This window comes from Strix uralensis, chromosome 19 (assembly GCF_047716275.1).
Source record: "Strix uralensis isolate ZFMK-TIS-50842 chromosome 19, bStrUra1, whole genome shotgun sequence".
Classification (NCBI taxonomy): Eukaryota; Metazoa; Chordata; class Aves; order Strigiformes; family Strigidae; genus Strix; species Strix uralensis.
In genome coordinates, this window is record NC_133990.1 from 6,351,052 (window position 1) to 6,373,130 (window position 22,079).

The 22,079-nt window shown below is 50.1% G+C and overlaps 1 protein-coding gene across 1 annotated transcript in view; it reads right to left on the minus strand.

Moving 5' to 3' along the window:
- NTN1 (netrin 1) overlaps positions 1–22,079 on the minus strand; it is a 105,021-nt gene that overhangs the window by 24,459 nt on the left and 58,483 nt on the right. The window contains exons 3-4 of the mRNA XM_074889257.1: positions 9,066–9,215; positions 5,867–5,920 (exon numbers count right to left, since the gene is read on the minus strand). Of these exons, the coding sequence (XP_074745358.1) occupies positions 5,867–5,920; positions 9,066–9,215 (204 nt within the window). The remainder of the gene's footprint in view (positions 1–5,866; positions 5,921–9,065; positions 9,216–22,079) is intronic.

Here is a 22,079-nt window from a genome sequence, read left to right on the forward strand (position 1 = left end):
AGTGTTTTGTTTTGTTTTGTTTTTTCCCTTTTCTGCACTTATATCCAGCCTTTTCTTCACCAGCCAGGAACAAAAGGGCCCAGACAACACCTTGAGCCCAAATGACTTTTGGAAAGTCCAGATCTGGTTTTGAAACTGTAGAGGCCAATTTCCAGGGAAAAACCATGCAAAGCTGCATCAATCCAATCACCTGTTTTTATTTAAGCCCACTAGCTGAAATCATCCACCTAAGATAATCATTTCCAAGCCAATCTGGATTCGATTCAGATAAGACAATATTTGACTGGCAGGTTTGTAAACCTTTTCCCCCCCCCACTGTTTTGGGTTTTTTTTCCCTTTCACTGTGGCCCCTTCTGCATCTCTGAGTGTGATCAGGAAAGGATGGGATGGTAGCAAGAGCTTTCCTCATCTGGCCACAAAAATGAGAAGCACCCCCTCCTCATCCTTCAGTCTCCTGGTATGGGAGAGCATGAGTGCATTTCATCTAAACAATTCAGTTTTGGACTGTTTCCCTAAATTGATTTGGACACCTGAGAACTAAGCAGCGCCAGGCAGGACCTCCCAGACCAAAGTCAACATTATTCCACACCTTTTACCAAGTCCAGCTTTGGCCCCTGCTCTTTTGAAATTTACCTCTTGTTGACTCAGAGTAGTGGTGATGCTAACTTGGCTCTTGGAGAGGAAGGTGCTTTCTGTCCTGCGTAGTTATGAGCAAAGAAAATAAAGCAGCATCCCTTCCAGCACTGGCTGCACCCAAAGTCTCCCACTAATTTCTTTCTCCATCTCTCTAACCCTTTTGCTCCCATACCATAGGAGCTCTGCCTCGCAGACATACTGATTTAAGGATCTGCCATGAAAACACCACAAATTTCAGCAGGATGCTTCAGGGTGGTGGTGGTGGCTGAGCAATGCCAAGACTCAGGACCGCCTGATGCTCCCTGCTGAGGGGAAGGATGAAATATGGAGGGTTCAAGCTCCCTGGACAAAGTGGTGCTTAAAAAGTCCAATAAAAATCACTGCGAGAAGAATTATGATTGGATGCCGGGCCCATCAGATTGCTCAGCTTGGCCCAGCCTCTGCTGGGCTTTCACAAGGAGATGGCTCGAGCAGTTCCTGGTGAGATGGATTGGTCCCTGGTCGCCCCTCCAAGCAGGGAGCGGGGACATCTGGCCCTCCAGGGACCAGGGATCCAAGAGACGCTGTCAAGTCATTTCTCATGGCTTGCAGGCTGTCAGGATGCCTGGTTCACTCCCAGCTTGCAGATAACCCTCTCCCAGACTCCAGCAAGGGGTTCCTTTGCTGAGAGGAGGTCTCTAACCCTGCTGACATGTTCTCAATTACTGGCTTTATGCAAACTGGGGCAGATCCCTAAATAACCTTCTCTCCACAACAAGGATGCAGAGTTATGGGATTTGCTCCTTCGCTGGTGGGGCCATTTGCTGCCAGGATCTGCCAGGGCTTGGGACTTGGGGCTGCAACCAGGCCAGCAGCACTAGGGCACGATAGACCCTTTGTAGCAAGGCTGGAGAATGTTGCAGACACCTACCCAAAGCCTTAGTCAAAGGTGAGCAATATGTCCTGACCAACACGACTTCTACAGCCATCCTCATCGGCACTCACCCAGGGAGGTGCAGGGAGCACCAGGCTCTCCCCACCGGCTGCACAGGGACCTGCTCTTCACCAAAGTGTCCACGTTCAGTGTTTAAAATAGGCTGTGCACCCCCTTGTCCTGCTCAAGGGTCCTTTGGGTGCAACCTCTACGCTTTTGCCTTGCTCACCCTGGCCCTGCTCACTGGCAAGCTGAGGGGCCACAGGGGCACCGGCCCCAGCACCCCCCCCCCCCAGTGCCTGGTGCTGAGCTGGTGGCCATGACTCGCAGCCCGGGGCTGCTGTGGGTCACACTGCCACAGCGTATCAGCTCAGGGCAGGCACTGACAAGGGCTGTGGCCAATCGAGGTGGCACATGGAATTTGGGATGGCCGAATGCAGCTGCCCCAGTTGGCATTTCCCCAGGCCAGTGCGGGAAGTTCACAGAAAGGAGCTGTTTCCCCAGCTGTGTCAGTATCCATGTGGAGCACACTGCATGGAGGTGGGAGATGTGTCACCCCCAAACCAGTCCTCACACATGGGGGGCAGCAGGGCTGGGGCTTTGGCAGCTCTTTCCTTTCAAGCTGGGATGTTGGCTGATGGATGTGGATAAACGCTGCTTCCTCCAAGCCCTCGCCTGCATTCAGCCCCTCTCATGGTCACGCTCTGGCAAGATGCGAGAGGACATGGGGACTGGCAGGGAAAGACTGTGAATAATAGAGAATGTCCTCAGAAAGGCCTCTTTGGACTCATGAATAGAAACGTGCCCAGATAAATGAGCTCCTAACAGCAGCAAAAAGACATTGAGAGATCCCTGTGGCCAGTTCAAACTCAGGCACACTGCTCAAGTGTCACCAGCTCCAAGGTTGGCTTAGCAGGGCAAGCTGCATGCAAAACTGACCCAGGGGATGCTTCCCACCACTGCGATGGGCAAAGTGATCATCTACTCACTCAGAAATGCACCCTGTGCCCTGAAACCTGATCTCGAGAGGGGAGAGGCTGGCATAAGCCAGGTCCTGCCTTAGGAAGGGGCTGGGGCTGCTGCACAGGGTGGGATGTGCCCTGGCCCCTGGAAGCAAGGAACCCAAGGAGAGGAGGGTCCACCAAGGATGAGGTTCTGGCTGGGAGGTCCCCAGCGTGAGTGCCAGGCTGCTTCTGCTCCCTGGGTGAGCAATGGTGTTAGGAGATCCCAGTAAGGAGGTGCTATAGCTCCACACACAGGGTTTCATCTCAGGAGCCAAGCTCCTTGCAGAAAGGGCTGTGAGAAGACATCTTTTCATCTCCTCGGCTGCCAAACCTTCACGTTCATTGGCAGAGCCTGTGATAAGCCCGGTGTCATCGTGGTGCAAGAGGTCTGCTCTGCCATCCCTGCAGCAGACTGGGAACAGAGCAAGTTTGGGAGGCTGTGGGCGGAGGAACAGACAGATCCTGGTGTGGAGCACAAAATCTCAGTGTTCCCAGGCCATGAGACAGAACATTTAGTCTGCAAGTCCCTGCTAAATAGCAGGAGCCCGTGAGAAATCTGGTATTTCATCTGTTGAGCTTTTTGTATTTAAACATTGCTTGGTTTATTATTACCTGACGGAGGGTGAAAGCACTGCCCCGCAGGGTTGCAAGGGCTGAGTAGTGCTTGACTCCCCACTCAACATGCTCAGTTTGGAAATTGTGATGCCAAGTGCCAAAGGCCCCATCTCCAAAGATGCGTCAGTAAATCAGGCAGGTGAAGATGCTTAATTTAACGTGATGACACAGTGGAGCAGAGCTCACCCCAGTAGGATCCAGGTAAACCCTTCAGATCCTGCCCTGCTGTCATCCACCTTCTGCTGCAGAGGGGACCAGCTGGGATTGAGCCTCTCCTGCAGTGCACACTCAGCAGTGCAGCAGGCACATTTTTCTGGAGGTCCCACTGATCTTTAAACCACTAGCTGATACACTCTATCTGCCTATAAATCTTCCATCTATCAGCAGCACAGTCCCTGTGGATGGGAAAAACCAACTAAAAGTCTCGGCTAGGCCATGGGCTTCTTTTATAGCAAGGGGTGAAGCAGGGAGTTGCAGACATAAATTTACCTCTCACAGAACGAGCTGGGGAGCAGGAAGCCTGCCCTGCTCATGCATCCAGCACGTTTAGCTGGCACTGCTGGGATGCGCTTACACATTGCACTGAGCTGTGGTGTTGGGATAAATGAAAGAGCTGCAGAGGCTGCAGGAGCTGCCAGCTCTCACGATGCTCGTGAGAAGACTTGGGGTGTGCCTGCCCAGTGTCTTGGCCAAGGTGGGGACATCCCCTTACAGCCAGGGCAAGATGGGATGTTTAATGAGAGCTTTGGGGAGGAGCTCTCTGTGGCTGAAAGATGGTGAGATGCACTATGGCATGTAATTAAGCTCTTGAGGAGTTAGGGAAGAAGATTTCTCCTAATGGAAGCAGGTAACAGAGGCTGGTATTGTCAGGAAATAGTGTTGTAAGGAAGAGAAGACCTGCCCCTGCGTGGCTTCAGGTTAGGTGGGACAGCCTCTGTTCCTAACAGCCAAATACCTCACTGTGACTGACACCCAACCACACATCTCATGTTGGCACCTAATTTATAAGGCAAAGCAGCAAAAAAGCTGATCACCAGCACCTGAGCTGGAAGCATGCTGGCTGCGGCAGGGTTTTGGTGTGTCTCCATGCTCCTTTCAGCCCTGCATGTCAGTGAGGCACTTTAAGAAGCACACGTGAAGTGATAGGCACAAGGCCAAGGCTGCGAGTTATTGCTCATACCAGCCTAAGAGAAGACACTGAAACACAACTTGCTGCTACTGTGTTTACAGGTGGCAGAACTTGTCCTTTAAATCAGTCCTACAGAAAACCCTGGGGTTTATCTTCCTGTGACACTGGAGACTGAAGACCTTGTCCCTTTGCTCCCTGGGTTTCCCATCCCGGGATGTGCTCCTGAGCATACAGCAAACAGGCACAGCCTGCGTGAAAAGCTCTGCCATGCGATGAGCCTTGGCTCAGAGTTCAATTCAAGGTGACGTCCATCACTTTTAGTACAAAATCCTTAATTTATGAACCCTCCTACACTGGTGAGACAAAAGTAAACAGCCTTTACACCTCGTGTACTTCACAGCTGCGGCACTGTTCAAATACCCTGGGAATCTGCAGGCGGCAGAACGGGATAAGTCACCCTTTCTCAGGGCCCTCTGGCTCCTGCTCTCCTCCCCCCTCCTCAGACCTGTCCGACCCAAGGGAACTGGGGACAGGAAAGTCCCTCAGTGAAATGGCAGGGCAGGTGTCCACCTCTCTATGGGTGTAAATCATGAGGGGAGCATGGCGGGGTGTTGGTGCAGTTGTGGTGGTGGAGATGGGGTGTATGAAGATACTATTGACCCCTGGGTAGGCATTGCATGGGTCGTGTTTGACGCAAGGACAAGATGGGGGAAACGGGAGTATACACACACCGTGATGTGCCAAGGCTTTCTCAGGACGATCCTCTATACTGCAGCTAGCATAAATGGGGTGATCCAAGTCCATCAGGGCTGTGCTGCTGTCCCCAGGCTACAGCCGCTACTGCAGGACCTTTCACTGCAGGACCCACAGCTGCAGGACCTCCCGCTCCGAGCTAAGATGCTTCCCCTGCTCTTACAGTCACTGGCCTTGAGACACCTCTGAGCACAACTGGCCCCACCAATGCCACTAACCACAGCTGTGTCCCACCCGAGGACCTGCAGAGCTGGACACGAGACACATTGCTGTAACACACACAGGTCACAGCAGCTCCTAAGATTGTTTAGCACAAGAAACACACAGATGGAGGCAAATAAAGGAAATGCTCATATGCAGCACTAAGCAACACTTGGGTTTGTTGTTCTCTTTTAGAGGGTTTTTGGTTCTCCAGTCCTTCTTCACCAGAAAAACCTGGTGGAACAATTCTCTTAGCCTCTTGAGAAGGTAACCACTAAACTTCAATAATCAACCAGTGGTGGTCTTGAGCCCTTACCTCTTTTCCATCAAGCATTGGTTCCTCATTGGGTAACCCCTGTGGGCTTATAGATTTAGCACCTCTAGGAAAATCTTTCTGCATCTTCTTTACACTCCCACGTGCTCCTAGAAACACCCATCTCTTGGGATGCTGCACAATTGTTTCAAACACTTGAACATTTGGGGCATAAAAGGAAACCACTTGTCCCAGTACAAACAACAGAAATTATGTATTAATTCAATGCAATTTCATCTCAGGCAGATGATTGCTCAAAAGACATTTACCATGAAGGTGCTTTAAAAGAAGAGACAACATACCTGCAGGCTCCTCCGTGCTGCTGGCAGCGGTGGTGGGGGGAGCGGCAGGGATCTCTGTGCAGGACACCGAGAAGCAGACAGGAAAAGAGAGGAGATAAAAAAAGGAGGTATTATTCCAGATCCTAAAGAACCTGGCCCCTGCACACACCACATTTTCCCTTCTCAACCATGTCAACCAGCAAGGGGTGTTTCCCAACCATGTCCTCCAGCAAGGAGCCTTGCAAGAGCCCCAGAAACCAGCACACCAGGACCATACCCACTGGGGAACTGGGCCTCCCAAGAGGGTGTTGGAAAGGGTTTTTTAAACCAAATATTTTGTCTTGTGGCTAAAAATAAAAGAAGATACAGCCAGTCAGATAATTGGTATGGTGCCACAGCCAGCAATTGCTGTGCTGCCCAGACACAACCTGCTGCAACTGCTAGGTCCTGGTTTGTACCCCAGGGTGAGGGATGCTCTTGCAGGGGCTCGGAGGGTCCATAAGCCAGGCAGGGTGGTGTGGCTGCCTGCTGTGCCAGGCCCAGCCCCGGCAGGCTATGGGAGCGTTGCTGCCTCTCCCTGTCCCTGGGCTGCCCCTTCCAGCTGCTGTTTCCATCCATGTCTGAGGCAGTGCTACCACTCCTTCTGTGTGAGGTAGGATGCAGGGGAAGTATTGCATCTGTCTGCTGGGATGTAAGTGTTACCTCACACATTTAAAGGAAACAAATATATCTGGTGCCACTGCAATGGTCCCTGGTTTTGATAGGGGGCTGGCTTTGCACAGCTAAAACCACATAATGTCCTGGATCTTCATGCCCAAGTCTGACTGTGTTTGCTGATGTTAAAAAGGATGGACTGCAGATGGAGCGCGTTGTATGGTCCCACCTTTGGCAAGATCATCACTTTTCCCCAGTGCACATACGCAGCCGTCGTTACTCACATCTTTTGCGCATTTAGGGCACAGTGCTGCAATGTCTGTGCATCCCTGGAATCCTGGCACGGGAGCACCCTACTAGTCCATTTTGAAAGTGGAATTTAGGCATGAGCTAGGGGTCAGCATCTGCCTCCTTCTGCTTTTGCTCTCAGGAACCTGCCTGGCCACGGAGGCAGGGTTTGCTGGGGTCTGTCTGCATTGCAGTGACAGCAGATTGCAGGGGTGCAGCCCAATTAGCATTAGATGACTTTCTGAGTCGTTCACCCTCATGTAACTGAACACAGGCACAAGCCCATGTGAAATGCATGGTGCGTAGTCAGGCAGTACATGAACAACCAGCACAGCCATCCTGAAGCTGGCAGCTGGATGGGTGCTCGTGCCTGCCAGCGTGGGCTGCAGTGCAGGTAGACACCCCTGGTGTCTTGTTCGTTCCCCATGAGGTGATTTTTGCATGACTATAAGTCTTTGGGACAAGGAAAATATAAGCAGTGGTAAATCAGAGAGCAACTGTGCTCTTGCAGACAAGGTGGAGAGCCCCTCGCTAGCTGCAGTGTACCTGTGCTCTCCCAGTGCCAGATGTGTGGGTGGGGATGGAGAGCAAAAGCCCTCCACTACACATGTACAAAATATGTGTGAACTACATCCCCCCCCCGCCCCCGATATATGCTGACTGACATTTTTCAAGGATGAAAATGTGCTGGTTTGGGTTTTTCTAGGATGAGAGAATTGTGAGTTGCTCATATCCTCAATTTAATTGCTTTAGCATCGTATGTGCAGATCAAACTTCCAACAACTGCGCAGTGGCTTGATAGCGTTGCTTGAAACACATTTTGAATAAAAGTTGTGGCCCGTTGGAGAAGATGTTTTGCAGTGACACAGAAGTAAGGGGCTCTCATGGGTGCCGGGATGGTGTCTGGGTCACGCCAGCAGGCAGCCTTGAGCACCCCAGTTGGGCAGCTGGCATGAGCACAGCCCAGCTCCGAACGCCTGGTTGGACCGTGTTGAAATTCTGTGTCTGTCTTTATTTAGTGCAATGAATCCCAAGGGAGGTGATGCAAGGAACAATTTACTCTGTGATTTACCATGACCCTGGGGAATGATTAATGATAAACCTTTGCGCATACTTGCTGCAAAGCATACCGGAGCCATGACTGTAACATCTTGGGGAAACAAGTATCTGGTTTGAGCTCTTGCCGTCCCATTGCGACATGGGGAAGAATGAATCTCAAGTGACCAAAAACCACCCTGGAATGTATGTTTTCTACAGCAGGAGAAGGTGGAGAAAGGTTATCTGCTCCATAATTTGGCAATGGCCATCCTGCGAGGCAGATGCTGTGAGGGGACAATGCAGGAGCAGACTATGGGTTCCCAACAAAGACTTGATTCTTTCAACCTTCACTTTCTTTTCCCATTGGGCATTTTTTCCCCTTTTAGAAGCAGGAAGTCAACCTTGAGGGGAGCAGCCCCTCCTTCCCAGCCTGTCCCAGGCACCACAATTTTGATGTTTCATTTTGTTAGGGCAGGTGGAGATGTCTCTCGCAAGGTGCACGAGCTACTGACTGATCCAACAACAGCAAAGCCAACAGGCAGCAGAGAGAAGCACTGGGCTAGCGCACACCTTGCCCAGGCAGTGAGTGCTCAACAGGGACTGAGTGGGGATGTGGGTGTTTGCAGCGCAAATGTTGCAACGGAGAGACTTTGGGAGCTGCACCTGGTGCTTGCTGCTGTTGTTTTAAGAGCAGAAGATGAGAGCAGCCTTGGGAAGGCAAACTAAAAAGCAAACCCAAGGAAGCAAGTGGTAAAACATGTTTCTGGGTGGGTTGTGTGAGTGTAAGATCCCCTTTAGCAATCCAGGTGCTGTGTGCATCAAACCAGCAGCTCTTCTGATTTGAGCTCTGTGCTAGTGCAGCACAGCCCGATTTTGGAGAGAAAAACCTGTTTATAGCAATCTGTCTTAGCATCCAGACCTGATGTGGAACTCCAAAGAAAATGTGCTTTTGGAGCACCTTTGCTCTGTGAAGCAAAATCAAATGACCAGCAAATTGGGCTGTAGACGCACTCACACAACCCACCCCATAAAGCAGACCAACTACTTGGAAGCTAGGGGTGAGTTCTGGACTGCGGGCAGTGCAGCTGGCAGGGGTACCCAGGCAGCTCCATCCCCTGAGCACTGCCCTTTTGAATGTATGCAGTGGGGTTAGTAGCCGCCCAGCCTGGGCAGTGGCTCCTGCGGGTTTATAAAGGTTAATATCTCTAATCTACAGACATCAAAAGAGTGATCCACCTACTTATGCAGGGCGCAATGGGAGACCGGCTTTGCTGGTAGCCTTTGGCACATCGATTGCACGTGATGCCGGTGACACCGTCTTTACAGGGACATTGACCCGTGGTTTGGTTACAGGTTTGGCCGGCGGCGCCCACGGGATGGCAATCGCACTCTGTGGGGGGAACACACAACAAGAGGGTCAGGGGAGAGGAGAGCGGGAGCAGGCGACGTTGGGGTGTCGGCAGGGAGCAGGGCAGGCACCGCGGGCTGCTAGCAGCTCTCGCAGCACAGCTCCACCTTCTCTGCAGCTGGAACTGGACCTCCGTCAAACATCCCGTCCAGCCAGCGACTGCACTGACCTGAAACACAGGTGGCATTTGGCAGGGGGGGTGCACCCAGCTGTCACTTGGGCACAGAGGGGATGGCACCAGAGAGGGGATGGCCCAGCCACAGCCAGTCCCGCTGTGGAGATGGAACTCCACTCGTGCACAAAGCAATGTGTTCTACAGATCCAGGGAGGCAGCATGGGATGTCCCCACTCAAGGATGCCCACCCGTGGACACCGCAACAGCCTCCTCCCATGGGTGCTGTGATGAAGGATTTGCAGGACTTGAAGAGGAGGGGAGCAGGCAAGGCAGCACCGCTGGAGGACTCCGGGAGCCACAGCACCCACTGCCCCCACCCCAGTCAACTTCGAACTCCCTTGGGCTCCCTGAAGCAGTGGGGGGGCCTGTAAGGAAGAGGTACAAAATCAAGGAGCATTTCATCACTCCTTTAGCACACGAGATCTTGGGGAGGAAGTAATTGCTTTCAGAGATGTTGGCAATTCATTTCACGTGCACCACAAAAAAAAAAACCCAACCTACCCTCCTTTCAGTGCTTTTGCTCAAGCTCTTCCCCGCTGAGCAGCATCCCTGGCAGCTGGCACGGCGGGCACAGGAAGGAAATGCCCTTGTGGGATGCAGGCAGGCTGGAGGACCTGCTGTTCCCGGCCAGATGGATGGAGGCTTGACGGCAGAGCTGGGCAGATGTGAAGGGTTTGGCAGGGGATGTAAATACTACACTTGAAATCATACACCATCTCATTTCCCACAGTGGGACTTACCGGCGCAGCTGTTTGTTAAAAAAAAAAAGCCAAAAAAAAAAAAAAAAAGCATCGGGGCTTGTTATCATCACTGCTCCAAAAGGATTATGGCCTCACACATTTGTTAACAGCCCTGATTTCTAAGAGCTGCAAGCGCCGTGCCAGACTGTGGTCTGCCCCTGCTGAGCGGTGGCAGGGAAAGGCAGGAAAGCTTTCCTTTTCTTGTGCAGTATCCTCAGGAAGGAGCCAGCCAAAACCCTCCCTGGGGAGCACTGATCCTGCTCTCCTTCTGCCCTCAGGGGAGCTGTCTGTCAGAAAGAGGGTTTGGGGGAAAACCTGCCCCACTGCCCAAAACCTGGAGGGGGCTGGTCTGTGGGTCAGGACCAGCATAAGGTGTCTCCGTGCGCTCCAGCAGCTGGGCTTGGCTTTCAAACACCCCCAAATCCCCCAAATGGAGCATGTCACTCCCATGAGGGTTTGTGCCAGCCCTACAATGTTTCTTGGTTTGTCTTGCACCCCCTGTGGCTCTGAAATACCCCAAATCTGCCTCATTTGGGGACAGCAGATCACTTCTCACCTTCATTTGTGTTGGACGTCCAAGTTTTAGTGTTTGGCAGGACCTTCCCTCCAACCTGTCCCAGCATCATCCTGCTTCTCCTCCCTGCACCAGCAGGCCCCAGTTTGACCTTTACTGGGCAGCAGCTCCCAGGCTGGTCGCCCTCCCAGCAGGGTTTGGATGGTGCCTGGAGCCCCCCTGCACTGGGACATCCCCTCCTCCCTGCACGGGGCATCCTGTCCCTGTGCAGCCCACCCCAGAACATGAGCAAACTGCCACCGTCCCCCAGCTCCGCCAGTGCTGGACGGGAAGAGACTGAACCTTGCCAAAACCTGATGATTTTTCACATGGGAAGGGAAAAAAACCCAACCAAACAACAAAGCTTTTGCTTCTTTTCTCCTCCTTCCCTAACACTTCTGATTTGAGGTTTTTGATTAAAAGTCCTAGGCTCCCCCCCTGCCTTGAGCTGCCTCTGGGAACCAGCCACTTGCAAACCTTCTCGTAGCAGAAAATTTTCTTTTTATGTCAGTCAAACGCAGGAAAAGTTTTAGCATTAAGTCAGTGTGGCTGGTGATGAGCACAGAGCAGAACGACATTTAGGTGGGAAAACCTGCACACTGCAGCCCCAAGGGATGGCTTCAATACTGCTGGGGGAGAGGAAATAAAAATATAATAAGCAAGAGCCTGAAGAAGGAACAGGACAGAAAAGAGTTAAAGAATAGCAGAGAGGCAGGAGTTAATACAAAAATAAGCAAATCGGGGAAAGGTTACACAAGAAGAGGCAAAGGGCAGGAGGATGGGGAGGAACATGCCTCATGTTTCAGGCGTCCCCTCTGGGGCTGCTCGTGCTGGTTTCAGGCATCGCCTGCAAACCCCCATCCTGTGAGTAATCCTCCCCCATGTGAACGAATTGCTCTGATTTCAGTGGGACCACTTGGATGAGAGAGGGAAGAAAAAACGAGGAAGAAAAGGAAAAAAAGCCTTCATGATGAGTAAGATTTACAGAATCAGACTCCTGGAGGACGGGCTGCAGAGCACAGAGCACTCTTTTGGACACCGCATAAATAAATAGCGATGCTGCTGCTTCCTTCCCTCATGAGGTAATGACTCGGCACAGCTCGTCCAAAGCTGCCGTGGTTATTTTTACAGCCGTATCTGTCTGAGGTTGTCTACTCCCTCCCCAAGCCGGGCTCCTGTGAGGACTCTGCAGCATGGTATTAGCTGTGTCCCCGTGGGCACGCGTGATGTGCCCAAGGTTACAGAGTAGACAAGTGGCAGAGGAGCTGGGACTCACCAGCCCTTGGTCCAGGACCTCACCAGGAGAAACCCCTGGCTGATCGCTGATAGCTGGCTCCAACACGCTGTGGGGAAAATCCTCTCTGGGTGTAGGGATGTGCTTTCTGTCACCAGTCGCCAACTTTTCGTTGCAACACAGGACCCTGTGAGTCCAGGAAGACTGCCCTGGGCAGCACTCTGCTCCTTGAACACCTGACCCCATTTTGACTTTTCTATCTTCCAGAAAACTCTTTGAATCAGCAGCAACTCAACCCTCCTGGCGTGGAGAGGCAGGAGGTGGTCTAAGCAGTGTCTGCAGATGTACATTTGCCGTCCCTGTCCCGGAGGAACTGAACCAGTGCCAGCAATTATGAGCAATTAAAGGCAATTTGCAGTTCCCTGGCCAGTGCAAACACTTGCAGCCAGCAATTACAGGCTCTTCTCCTTCCCCAGGCATGGAGTAGCTGGGCTGCTGGTGGTTAGTGCTGATTTTTCCAGTACTGTTCAAATTCCTTTGCGTTGTAACCCCAAATTGAGTAAAGACTCACTAGAGTCTCAAAGGGGGTGTGATTGAGGCAAACACCCCTTTGGCATCCTCGCTGCCTTTCTAATAGGCACAGTTGGATTCACATAGCATGTTTTCATGCCCAAACTTCCCTGGGTGCAAGTGTTTGTCACCCACCGCAATGCAGAATAATCAGCAGTCCTCTGCACTGAGCCGAGCGGAGACCATGAGGCACCAGAGCTGAGAAAACCTCACTGGTGAGGAAAGGAGGGTGCCTGGGCCATCACTGGAGATCACAAGGGGGATAATGTCTGATTTATCCACTGTATCCTCATGCCTTGCTTAAAAGAGTCACTCCATAGAGGAGGATGCAATGGTGCAGTGAGTGAGTTGGGAGAGGAGCAAACAGGAATGACGTTGGTGTAAGAAAACGGAGTGTCTTTAATCTGTTAGTTCACACAGCATCAGGGGGAAGGAAAACAACTGCCAGGATTTAGTTCTTTCAGAAAGCCTTTAAGAAAAATCTTCAATGAGTGTCTGTGGCAGAGATGACCGGGAATTACTAGCAAAAAATATTTTGTGCTGAAAAATCTGGCTGTGGAGGAGAGAACAAAGAGCAGGGGTATATGGTGGGGTTTTAATGGTGAATAAGGGTAGCAATAGGGGTGCCTCTGCCTACAAAAGCTGATTTTTCTTATATAGTAACCATGACCTGGAAAGCAGGACCTAACAGCATTTCTAGGTGACCACCTTCAGCTTGGCTAGTCCAGACATGAAGAGACCATGTAGGTCTTCTGTGAGACCTACCCACACTGGCCAAATGGGTGAGGGGATAGCAGACAAAAACCAGTGCACAGAAGGAGGCATAATTGGAAGAAGGGAACAGGATGGCTCATACATGCTGAAGGGTCCCAATTAACTGCAACCACTCCAGGAAAAGATCTAGGAGTCAATGAAACATCTGGCTGATTGCAACGGAGCTCAGAAGAGCAACAAGATAGTAGGTTGTATTATGAAAGGGGTAGAGAGTAACGCTGAATATAATATCATGACACTATAGAAATCAATAGTACGTCCTCAGCTGGGAAACTGGAGTGAAAGGCACGGAGAGGCACCCATCTGAGGGTGATGGAAAAGATTAGAAATGCCTTGCCAAGAGACGATGGAGGGATGCCAAGTAATGCACAGCGCCGAGAAGGTCAGACAGGTGCTCCTCTTCACTAGTCCTTAAAATACAGGAACAAAGGGACATTCAATGCATTTAAAAGGCAACCTTTTTCAATGATAAAAGGAAATGCTTCTTTGCACTGCACGTAATTAACTCGTAGAACTCATGCTACGAGACACCATGGCAAAGACCCAACAGGATTAGATAGGCCTATGAATGAGAACATCTGTAGTTACATTAGCTGGGATTAATATATATACGGATATAAGCACTCCAAGCCAGCTACTAACTGCCTGCAGTTAGGAAGAGATTTCCCCTGAGGGCATGGTATTGCAAAACTGTCTGTCGTAGAGTTTTATATCTCTGTCTGGAGCTTCCAAGACAAGCCACTATTATATGCACGAATCTGCTGGGGCAGACCATCGTCCGCTCGAGCATAGGCAACAGTGCATTTCTATGCTTCAGCTGAGATTTGGCTGGATTTGGGCTAAAAAATACCTGAAAGCAAACCTTAGGACCATGCATGAGAGGATACAAAATGCCCTGGAAAAGTGGCTGAACTTGCTGGGATGTCTCTGGCCCACCGAGGGTTGATAAATAGCATGACAAAAATGCAAATATTTTTCCACCCCTGAATTTTGGTCGGAGGTATTCCCAGCTGCTAATCTTCCCCCCACACGTGTGTTGAAAGGTAAACAGAGGGATAAATCTCCAGGCTTAGCTCTCTTCAAGTGTGACTTTTTCTGAGAAGGTACCTGAAAGGACCTGCATTTTTTGAGAATTAGCATCCTCCTGTTTTCGGGGAAGCTGTTTCCTTGGGAGGTTTTCAGAATGATGAAAAGTCCATTTGAATGAACAACAGAAAAGGGCTTGATTTTGCAGGGTGTCCAGATTTCCTCTTGTCACACTGTATCTGCAATGATAACATACATCACAGGGCTTCCAGATTTAAAAGCCCAAAGCGTGACTGCTTTACGTTACTCTGTGCACTAAGCAGTAAACCAGCAATGCATTAAACTGGAAAAAAACCACCTTAATTTGTATTAGTCATTGATGAAGGTTCCTGTATTGAGAAAGAACCCTCTTCAGGAAATCACGCTCAGTTCTAAGTATGAATTTAAGTCCCACGTAGCCAATGTGCCTTAGGTACACATTTATATTTAACCATGCTTTTAAATGCTTTTCCAGAATCATGGCCAAAATTGCCTCCCTTTGGTTGCTTTCCTTCTTTCCTCCAAAGACTCCAACTGGAGTTAAAAATGTGGCTACAGAAGCTTTCTGCTGGAAGAAAATGCACCAAAACCAAGCTTCTTGTGTGGACACTTTGATTCCAACAATATTTTAAACAGCAAAATGTCAAAACGACTCAACTGAAATTTGCCTGTTGCTTCAATAATGCAGCCAGAGCCATCCTGATGCAGTAAACATATTTCACTTAGTCTTATGTTTCAGTATGTAGAGGTATGGTTCAGATATTATTCCTTAAGCAAGCTTTTTTATAGTTGTAGGCTTATTTTTTTCCTGCTCCACTGTCTTTAGTAACTCTGGTACTTTAAATTCTGGTTCCAGTGAACACATCTGCCCAGGGAATGCAAGGTGTGAGAAACTCCTGGGGTGGGTTCAGTTGTCCCTCCGCAGCTGTAATCCATCTCAAAGGTGACCCCAGCCTTGAAGCTGTCCCAAAGACCTGACCGGGGCAGGTTTTTTTTAGCGGATTTGCTTTGGCTCCTGTCTTTGGGGAAACAGTTCAAAACAAGTGGTGCTCCTTCCTTTGGAGACCTACCCTGGTTTTTTGTCTGTGGCCGAGGAGCATTATGATCTGATATCTGTGCACCAGAATGGTGCAGAGAGGTTTATGCTGGCTCTGGGGACAGGATCCTGCAGAGATGGGCGAGACCATATTTAATGGCAGAGCATCTCTGCCACGGGCAGCACGTGTTGCAAATCCCACAGATTTATGTCACATGGAAGAGAAACTGTGGTATTTAGTGTGTACCCACCCAGGCTGGCCCTAGCTAGTTTGCTAACCAGAAGCAGAGGTCGAAATGTCTCTGTGTTAACTCTGAATACTAATAATGGCTTTAAATATTAACTGTTAACTGCTTTGCAATGAGATCGTCAGCTTGTCAGCAATATTGTGAACTGGATTTAGTTCTCCAAAGGATCATGTTCACGCACAATGTCCCTCGGCACATTCTCTTGGAGATTTAAAGGTTTCTTGCCAGCAGAAAATGAATTCCCCCTTTTATCAGGCAAAGCCAAATCTCTTGGCGTTTCACAGTGTCCCTCCTCCTGCGCCACTTCTCAGGGCTCTCCCATTTCTTCCTCCTGAACTGGCACTCAGGGAAGCCAAGGGCTTTGGCGCCCTGCGGTTTGGGCCAAATTTCACAGATTAGACCTTGTCTTTGTCTTCTCCATAACAAGTAACAGACGGGGCCCACAATGCCTCCACTGAGCAAGAGTTGCTGCTAATCCGGAGGGGGCTTTGAACCACGGTAATAAATCCACTTTTTGGGCAGGCGTGCTATGGGCAGGAATTAGTGATACAGACAATAAGACAATTATGGCAGCATTTTCCAAAATGCTTGAAAATCCTCTTGTTAAAAAATTGTTAAAAATTCCCCTGTCGTCTTGGAGCTCCACCTTTCAAGCGATTGAAGCAGAGCTGGAGGAGCTGGCAGGAGGAGTGGTGGGGATGCTGAGGCACTCAGGGATGGAGCACTGGGGCTTCCTTCTCCCTGCTTTGCTGTCAGGACTTGGGTCTTGTCATGGAGGATGCCATCCCTTTTATTTTTCCATCTAAAAAAGTCAAGTCTGGTCAAAGACCCCCAGGGGACAGCTCTGGCCAGGCAGAGAGCAGCTTAGTGGGGCACAGTCCCTGGGCATGGTGTCCTCACGGCTCTAAAGCAAAATAAGGCTCAACCTGCTCTCATGGGAGACATTGCATGAGAAAGAGTGGGTTGGAAAATACTATTATTGAGGGAAAAAAAAAAAGGCAAACATTTTCTCCCCCTGATGCATTTTTAGCCTGGCTCCTGAGGAAATGAGGTTCCTACAAGCGTATTCTCCCACTAATAATATTTCAGTCAAATCTGGCAACAGAGCAGAAGTCTCAGAGATAATGAGGTTGCCACAAGCCTCAAAAAATGAGGCAGTTGGGTGGATGAGAGGGAAACTCCAGAAAAAGCTCAGGAGAGAGGGATCCCCTTGGTGTGCACAGCCCTTACCAGACACTAAAGCATCCACAGTGGGGAGAGCCCCTCAATACCCCAAGTGCCTGTGAAAAATTGTATAATGAGAGCTCCTGGGGCACAAATCCAGGCCACTGATTTGAGATGTTCTGAGAAGTCTATGTCTAACTGGAAAATGCCTCTTTTTCTATCAGAAAAAAAGCCTTTTCATTTTAGTATGCTTAAAATCAGAACAGGGCACATGAATGAGCAGGACTGGACTTTGTTTTAATGTTCAAGACCTGAGGGCCTGGAGGACTTTTCACTCTTGAGAACTGATCTGAAGCAGGAAATTATCTCAACAGTTTGAAAATATTTAAGGGGAAAAGAAATTATTCCTTTTCTTTCCTCTGTCTTGGAGATATGCAAGGGTCTGGCTACACAAATGAATTTAGCAACTTTTGTTCTTAGTCTGAGACTTGTGATGGAGAACTGGGTTTTAGTCTGTTTGTTGGGTTGTTTTTAATAGGGTGCAAATTCCCCTCTATTGTGTCAAACCCTGCCACTTCTGAAAAACCACAGTCCAAACCTGTCCTTCAGGATTGCTCATGGATGTATTTCTGCTGAAAGACCAAACCCAAACCACAGTTTTGAAGGTGGTCGGCCCTGAATTTAGCCTGTAAAACTCCTCTCGGGCACCATGATTGCAGGGATCTGATTTTTCAGAAATGCAGAGCTCCTGTCAGGGAATCAGCACTGTCAAAATTTTCCTAATAAGCTAGGTCATCCAAATGTCTAACATGGATTTGGGACTCTGTGAGCTGTATCTGAAGTTGCTGGGGGTTTCCATGGTTCAATGGAGAGCTCAGGGTTCTTCAGGGGGTCTCTGGCTGAGATGCCTCCATCACATGTCTTGGCTCCCCGGAGTCAGCAGAGCATTTCACCCCAACTTCTGTGAACCCCACACAGTACTGGCAGTTTTTGCCACGGATTTTACCCTTTCTGCATGCTTTTTCAGTTCATCCCTTTGTGGGGCTGTTCCTCTCTCCTGTGCTGAAAGTGATGGAGGTCTCCCATTGCAGCGGAGATGTATCTCTAAACCAGCTCACCTGGTGTTGTCCTTCTCCTGGGAGGTGGCGCTTCAGGTCCTGGTTTTACTCAGTTGGGTGGAAGAAGCAACTGGTGGGTGCTTCTGTGGGAGAGCGTCCGCGGGAGCGTGACACGTGGGGCACGGCTGGGGCCCTGGCTGCATCTCCTGCGGGAGCGGGTGCTCCTGCCTGGCCCGGGGATGCCAAGCGGAGCCAAGTCCATGGTCTGTGCATTTCCAGGTGTCTTCCCAGTCTGTCGGAAGATATGTTAAATGCCCCTTCCTCACCTCCCTTTCCCTAAACTGGGTCTGTTTCAAATTTGCCTTTAAATGCAAGTTAGTCTCTACTGATTCAACAAAGTCCAAAAGATGCTCCTGGAAGAGAGAGAAACTTTGTTGAAAAGGGCTCTGAAAGTGCTGATGTGGCTTTTTGGAGGGGAACAGGGGGCCCAGGCTGAGAAGCACCTCCCCTCCCTTGGGAGTGCCGTGGGGCTGCCCAGCCCAGCAGCCCCAAGAGTGTGGGCTTGCAGGGAGTCAAATCATGCAGCAAAACATGCCTGGGTGGGAGCAATATGTGAAATTATTGACTTCCTTGGAGCTTGAAGACAGCTGCAGCTTAAAGAAATTTTTGGCATGGAGGTGATTTTGCTCTGATCTTATCACCAGGCACAGACAAACCTCGCTCTCTTTCTTCTTTTTTTCCTCTCTTTTTTTTTTTTTTTTTTAAATTTTTTTATTTCTTTATTTTTTTGTTAATGACCAAACTTCTGGAGCCAACTTCTGGAGACTGTAGCAGACCAGAGACCCCTGGTATGTGCACTTCATCTGGGACATGGATGGCAGAGTCTCCTTGCCCACGGCAATGCCCCTTGGTGCTCTGCCAGCCCCCAGGGAGGGGGGGTCTCCTACCAGTCCTTTATGCTTTCTCTGAGCATCCAGGTTTTGATCCCAGACTGCCTAAAATATATTCCACTGAAAGCAAATATTTGTTTAGATGCTGCTGTATTGTGGGAGGTGGCTCTGTTTGTAAGCCAGAGAGAGGAGAAAGTCAGTGATGAGTTTCTGGAAAGACCAGACAGCAGGATTTTACCCTTGTCCCAGTTATTTTGCACCAAAATGGAGAACCAGCCCCCATACTGGAGCACTTCCAGGGGCAGATACACAGAGGAGCAAAAAGTATGACCCCTTCAGATCACCAGTGGCTACGAATATGACACTGGAATGTGATATTTGTTGTCCCTAAATGTGTGCCTCGGTGTGTGGCATCATCCCCATGCACTGCGTGGAGGTGGTGGAGCTGCCCTGGGCTGGGGGAAAGGGCTGTGCATGGCTCTAACATTTGGTTTGTTCCTCGCTGATGGCTCACATAGATCAGACTTAATTAGAAAATCCTTGGAACTGGAAGGCACGCGTGGAAGGGAGAGCAGGGTGAAGGCTGGCACACGGAGCCCCATCTGGCTTGAAACAATTAGAAAGTGTCTCAATTGCTGGGTTTGCCACAGGAATATTCCACTGCTGCGATGCAGCAAACTCTTCCCACTCCGGCTCGCACAGAAGCAGCTGCTTAATTTGACATAGCTGCTCATATGTCATTAAAATCGTGGATGTTTAAAAGCTGGCATAGCCAGGTAGACGTCTTCTGTTGAGCTCAAGTCTTCATTAAAAAAAATAAATCACTTCTTTTCTATGTTTTCACACTACACACTCAGAACAGTTTAAGTGTAATAATCATGTCCCTTCTCTGCTTTGGGACCCTTCCAGCCCAAGCGGGTGAATGGTGCAACTCTGCCCCGGGTCCTGGAGGTGCCACGGAGGTGGTGGCACTGGGTGGCAGTGGCACTCAAGCCTCCTGCACTGACCCGTGACACTTCCATGCAGTGACCCGTGTGCGTGGGACAGTTTAAAGCTGCATTTCTATAAACTTTCTCCGACTGCTTTGTGTGTGCCTGGGGGTTGCTGATGACAAGTTTTAGATGTAGAAACCATAAATCAGTGCTTAGCACTTGGAATAATATCGATATAAAGAATTATGGGGCCTTGGGGAAGGGGGTGACTAAGGCATAACCACTAACAAATGCAGTATAGAAATACAGCTAGAAAATTGTTCTCACAGCAGTGGAAGAGCATGCCCTATGGAGAAGATAAAGTCTGTGTTTGGTAGATCAGTGCCTTGGAAGTTTGGATTTTCTCCAGTGATGTGATTTCTCAGAGGTGACCAAGCCTTGATACAAGAACTCGCTCCAAGCCCTGCCAGCACTATGAGTTGGCTCATCTCTCGTCTAAACTGTAGCTCCAGCTGGTCTTCAAAGAGGAAGAAAAGGAGAAAAGGAAGAGAAGGAAATTTGATAATTAAGGACAACTGCCTGGGGGGAATTCATAGAAAGTATTGCCTTGGTCTTTGCCTTGTGAAACCACAAATGAGCTGGACTAGAGATGGGCATCAAAGTGAAGTTGCTCTGGGGAGAGGAGCATCTCTCTTAGGATGCACTTCACCGCCTCCTAAGGTGGACACTAAGGGTAGATCTCCTGCACCGATGTCCAGCAGTGACAGGGTCCCTGCAGTAACGGGAGGGAGTCTGTGGGAGCTGGTATTCGCTGCAGACAAGGAAAGGCTGGGGACAGGAGCCCTGCCCGGAGCCACCACTGGTGGCCCTGCTGCCCCAGGGAGCCCTGATTTAGGGGTTTTAGCCAGACCATGCCTATGGCTTTGGGATGTGTTAGTTGTGAGCTTGCTTACCCCCACCTAGCTGTGGTTTGGGGACCGTGGTGGCAGGAGACATCTCTGAGGCCGGAGGGATGCTGACCACAACTGAAACCCGCAGAGATGCACCATGACCGGGCTGATATTCCTGCCCGACGCTGGGACATGGCCCATGGGACAGCAATACATTGGTGCAGTGAGCTCATACTCAGACTCTGCTGTCTAATGTGGGTTTTATCTCGGCTGCCTCCTGCACCCCAACTTCTCAGTGGGGCTCCGGGCAGCAAGAAGAGGTTACATCTGCCCTGGCTCCAGCCCTGTGGAAATGAGCTCTCTGCTTTAAGCTGGTCACGCAGCTCCCTCTATAGTCAGTGGAGAGAGACGGGGGACTCGTCCCACTGTCCCTGTCACCAGGGGCTCTGCTCTCCTCTTCAGGCAGCACAAGGGGCCAAAGGGGTTCAGCTGCATTAGTCCCCCCCTACTAAATGCCTGCAGCTGGGTGGGAAGAAAACCTGCATCTGCACCCATGAAATAATGGACCAGAGGCTGAGCTCACAGGGACAGCATTCATCCTCTCTCTGCTTGAACCCAAACTCTTCAGAAAGCAAATGTCAAAGTCTTGAGGGTACAAGCCAGGATGGGCAGGTAGGCTGGGAGTGCTTTTTTTTTTTTTTCTCATGAGCCATTAAATAATTCTCCAATGTGGATGGAAAAGTCTGCCAGGCTAGGCATGGGTGTGGGGCTGCAACAGCACGGGGGAGGTAGGCAATCCCATTTTTTACCAAAACATTGAGTCCTAGTGAATGTGACCTCTCCAGGTGCCAAATCCTGCCCCTCTGCAAGGGGTTTACACTGGCAGCCTCAGCACAAGTGCATTCATAACGCGTATCATTTGTCATCTTTTCATCAAAAAGTGTGTAAATCCTTTCCCTGAAGTGCAGAGCTGTTTTACAGCCAGGCTATAAAACCCTGCAGAGTCTCTGCTCCAATAGAATGACATTAGTGCCAATAATCTGGCAAATATCAGGAGTGAATTTAATCAAAAGAACTAACACCAGGGCCCTGATTTACAGCAGCCCACGACAGAGCGGAGCGGACGGAGGTTTGCAGGACCCAGATGTGGAATGTCACTTGCAACATCATTTGGAGCAGAGGGAAAGCAGAAGGAACGGGAAGCAGGGCTTCAGCGTTTTGGGAGCTCTTCATGCTCTCACAGAAATCAGTGAGAAAAGAGGAACAATTTGCCCTTGTTCTGAGTTTTAAAAGAGGAACATGCAAAATTTCTTATAGCTGGGATTTGTCGTTTCTTGGGACAGCCCTCACACCTAACGGGTGTGCGCAGGACCAGGGTTTTGATGTATCTGCCAGAGCAAAGGGCATCCTACTCCAGTGCCCCTGGGGATGAGCCCAGCCATCCCCCACGGTGGAGGACTGGCACTACCGCCAGACTTGTCCAGCCTGAGAGTCCCCGTCCAGGGCCACGCAGAGAT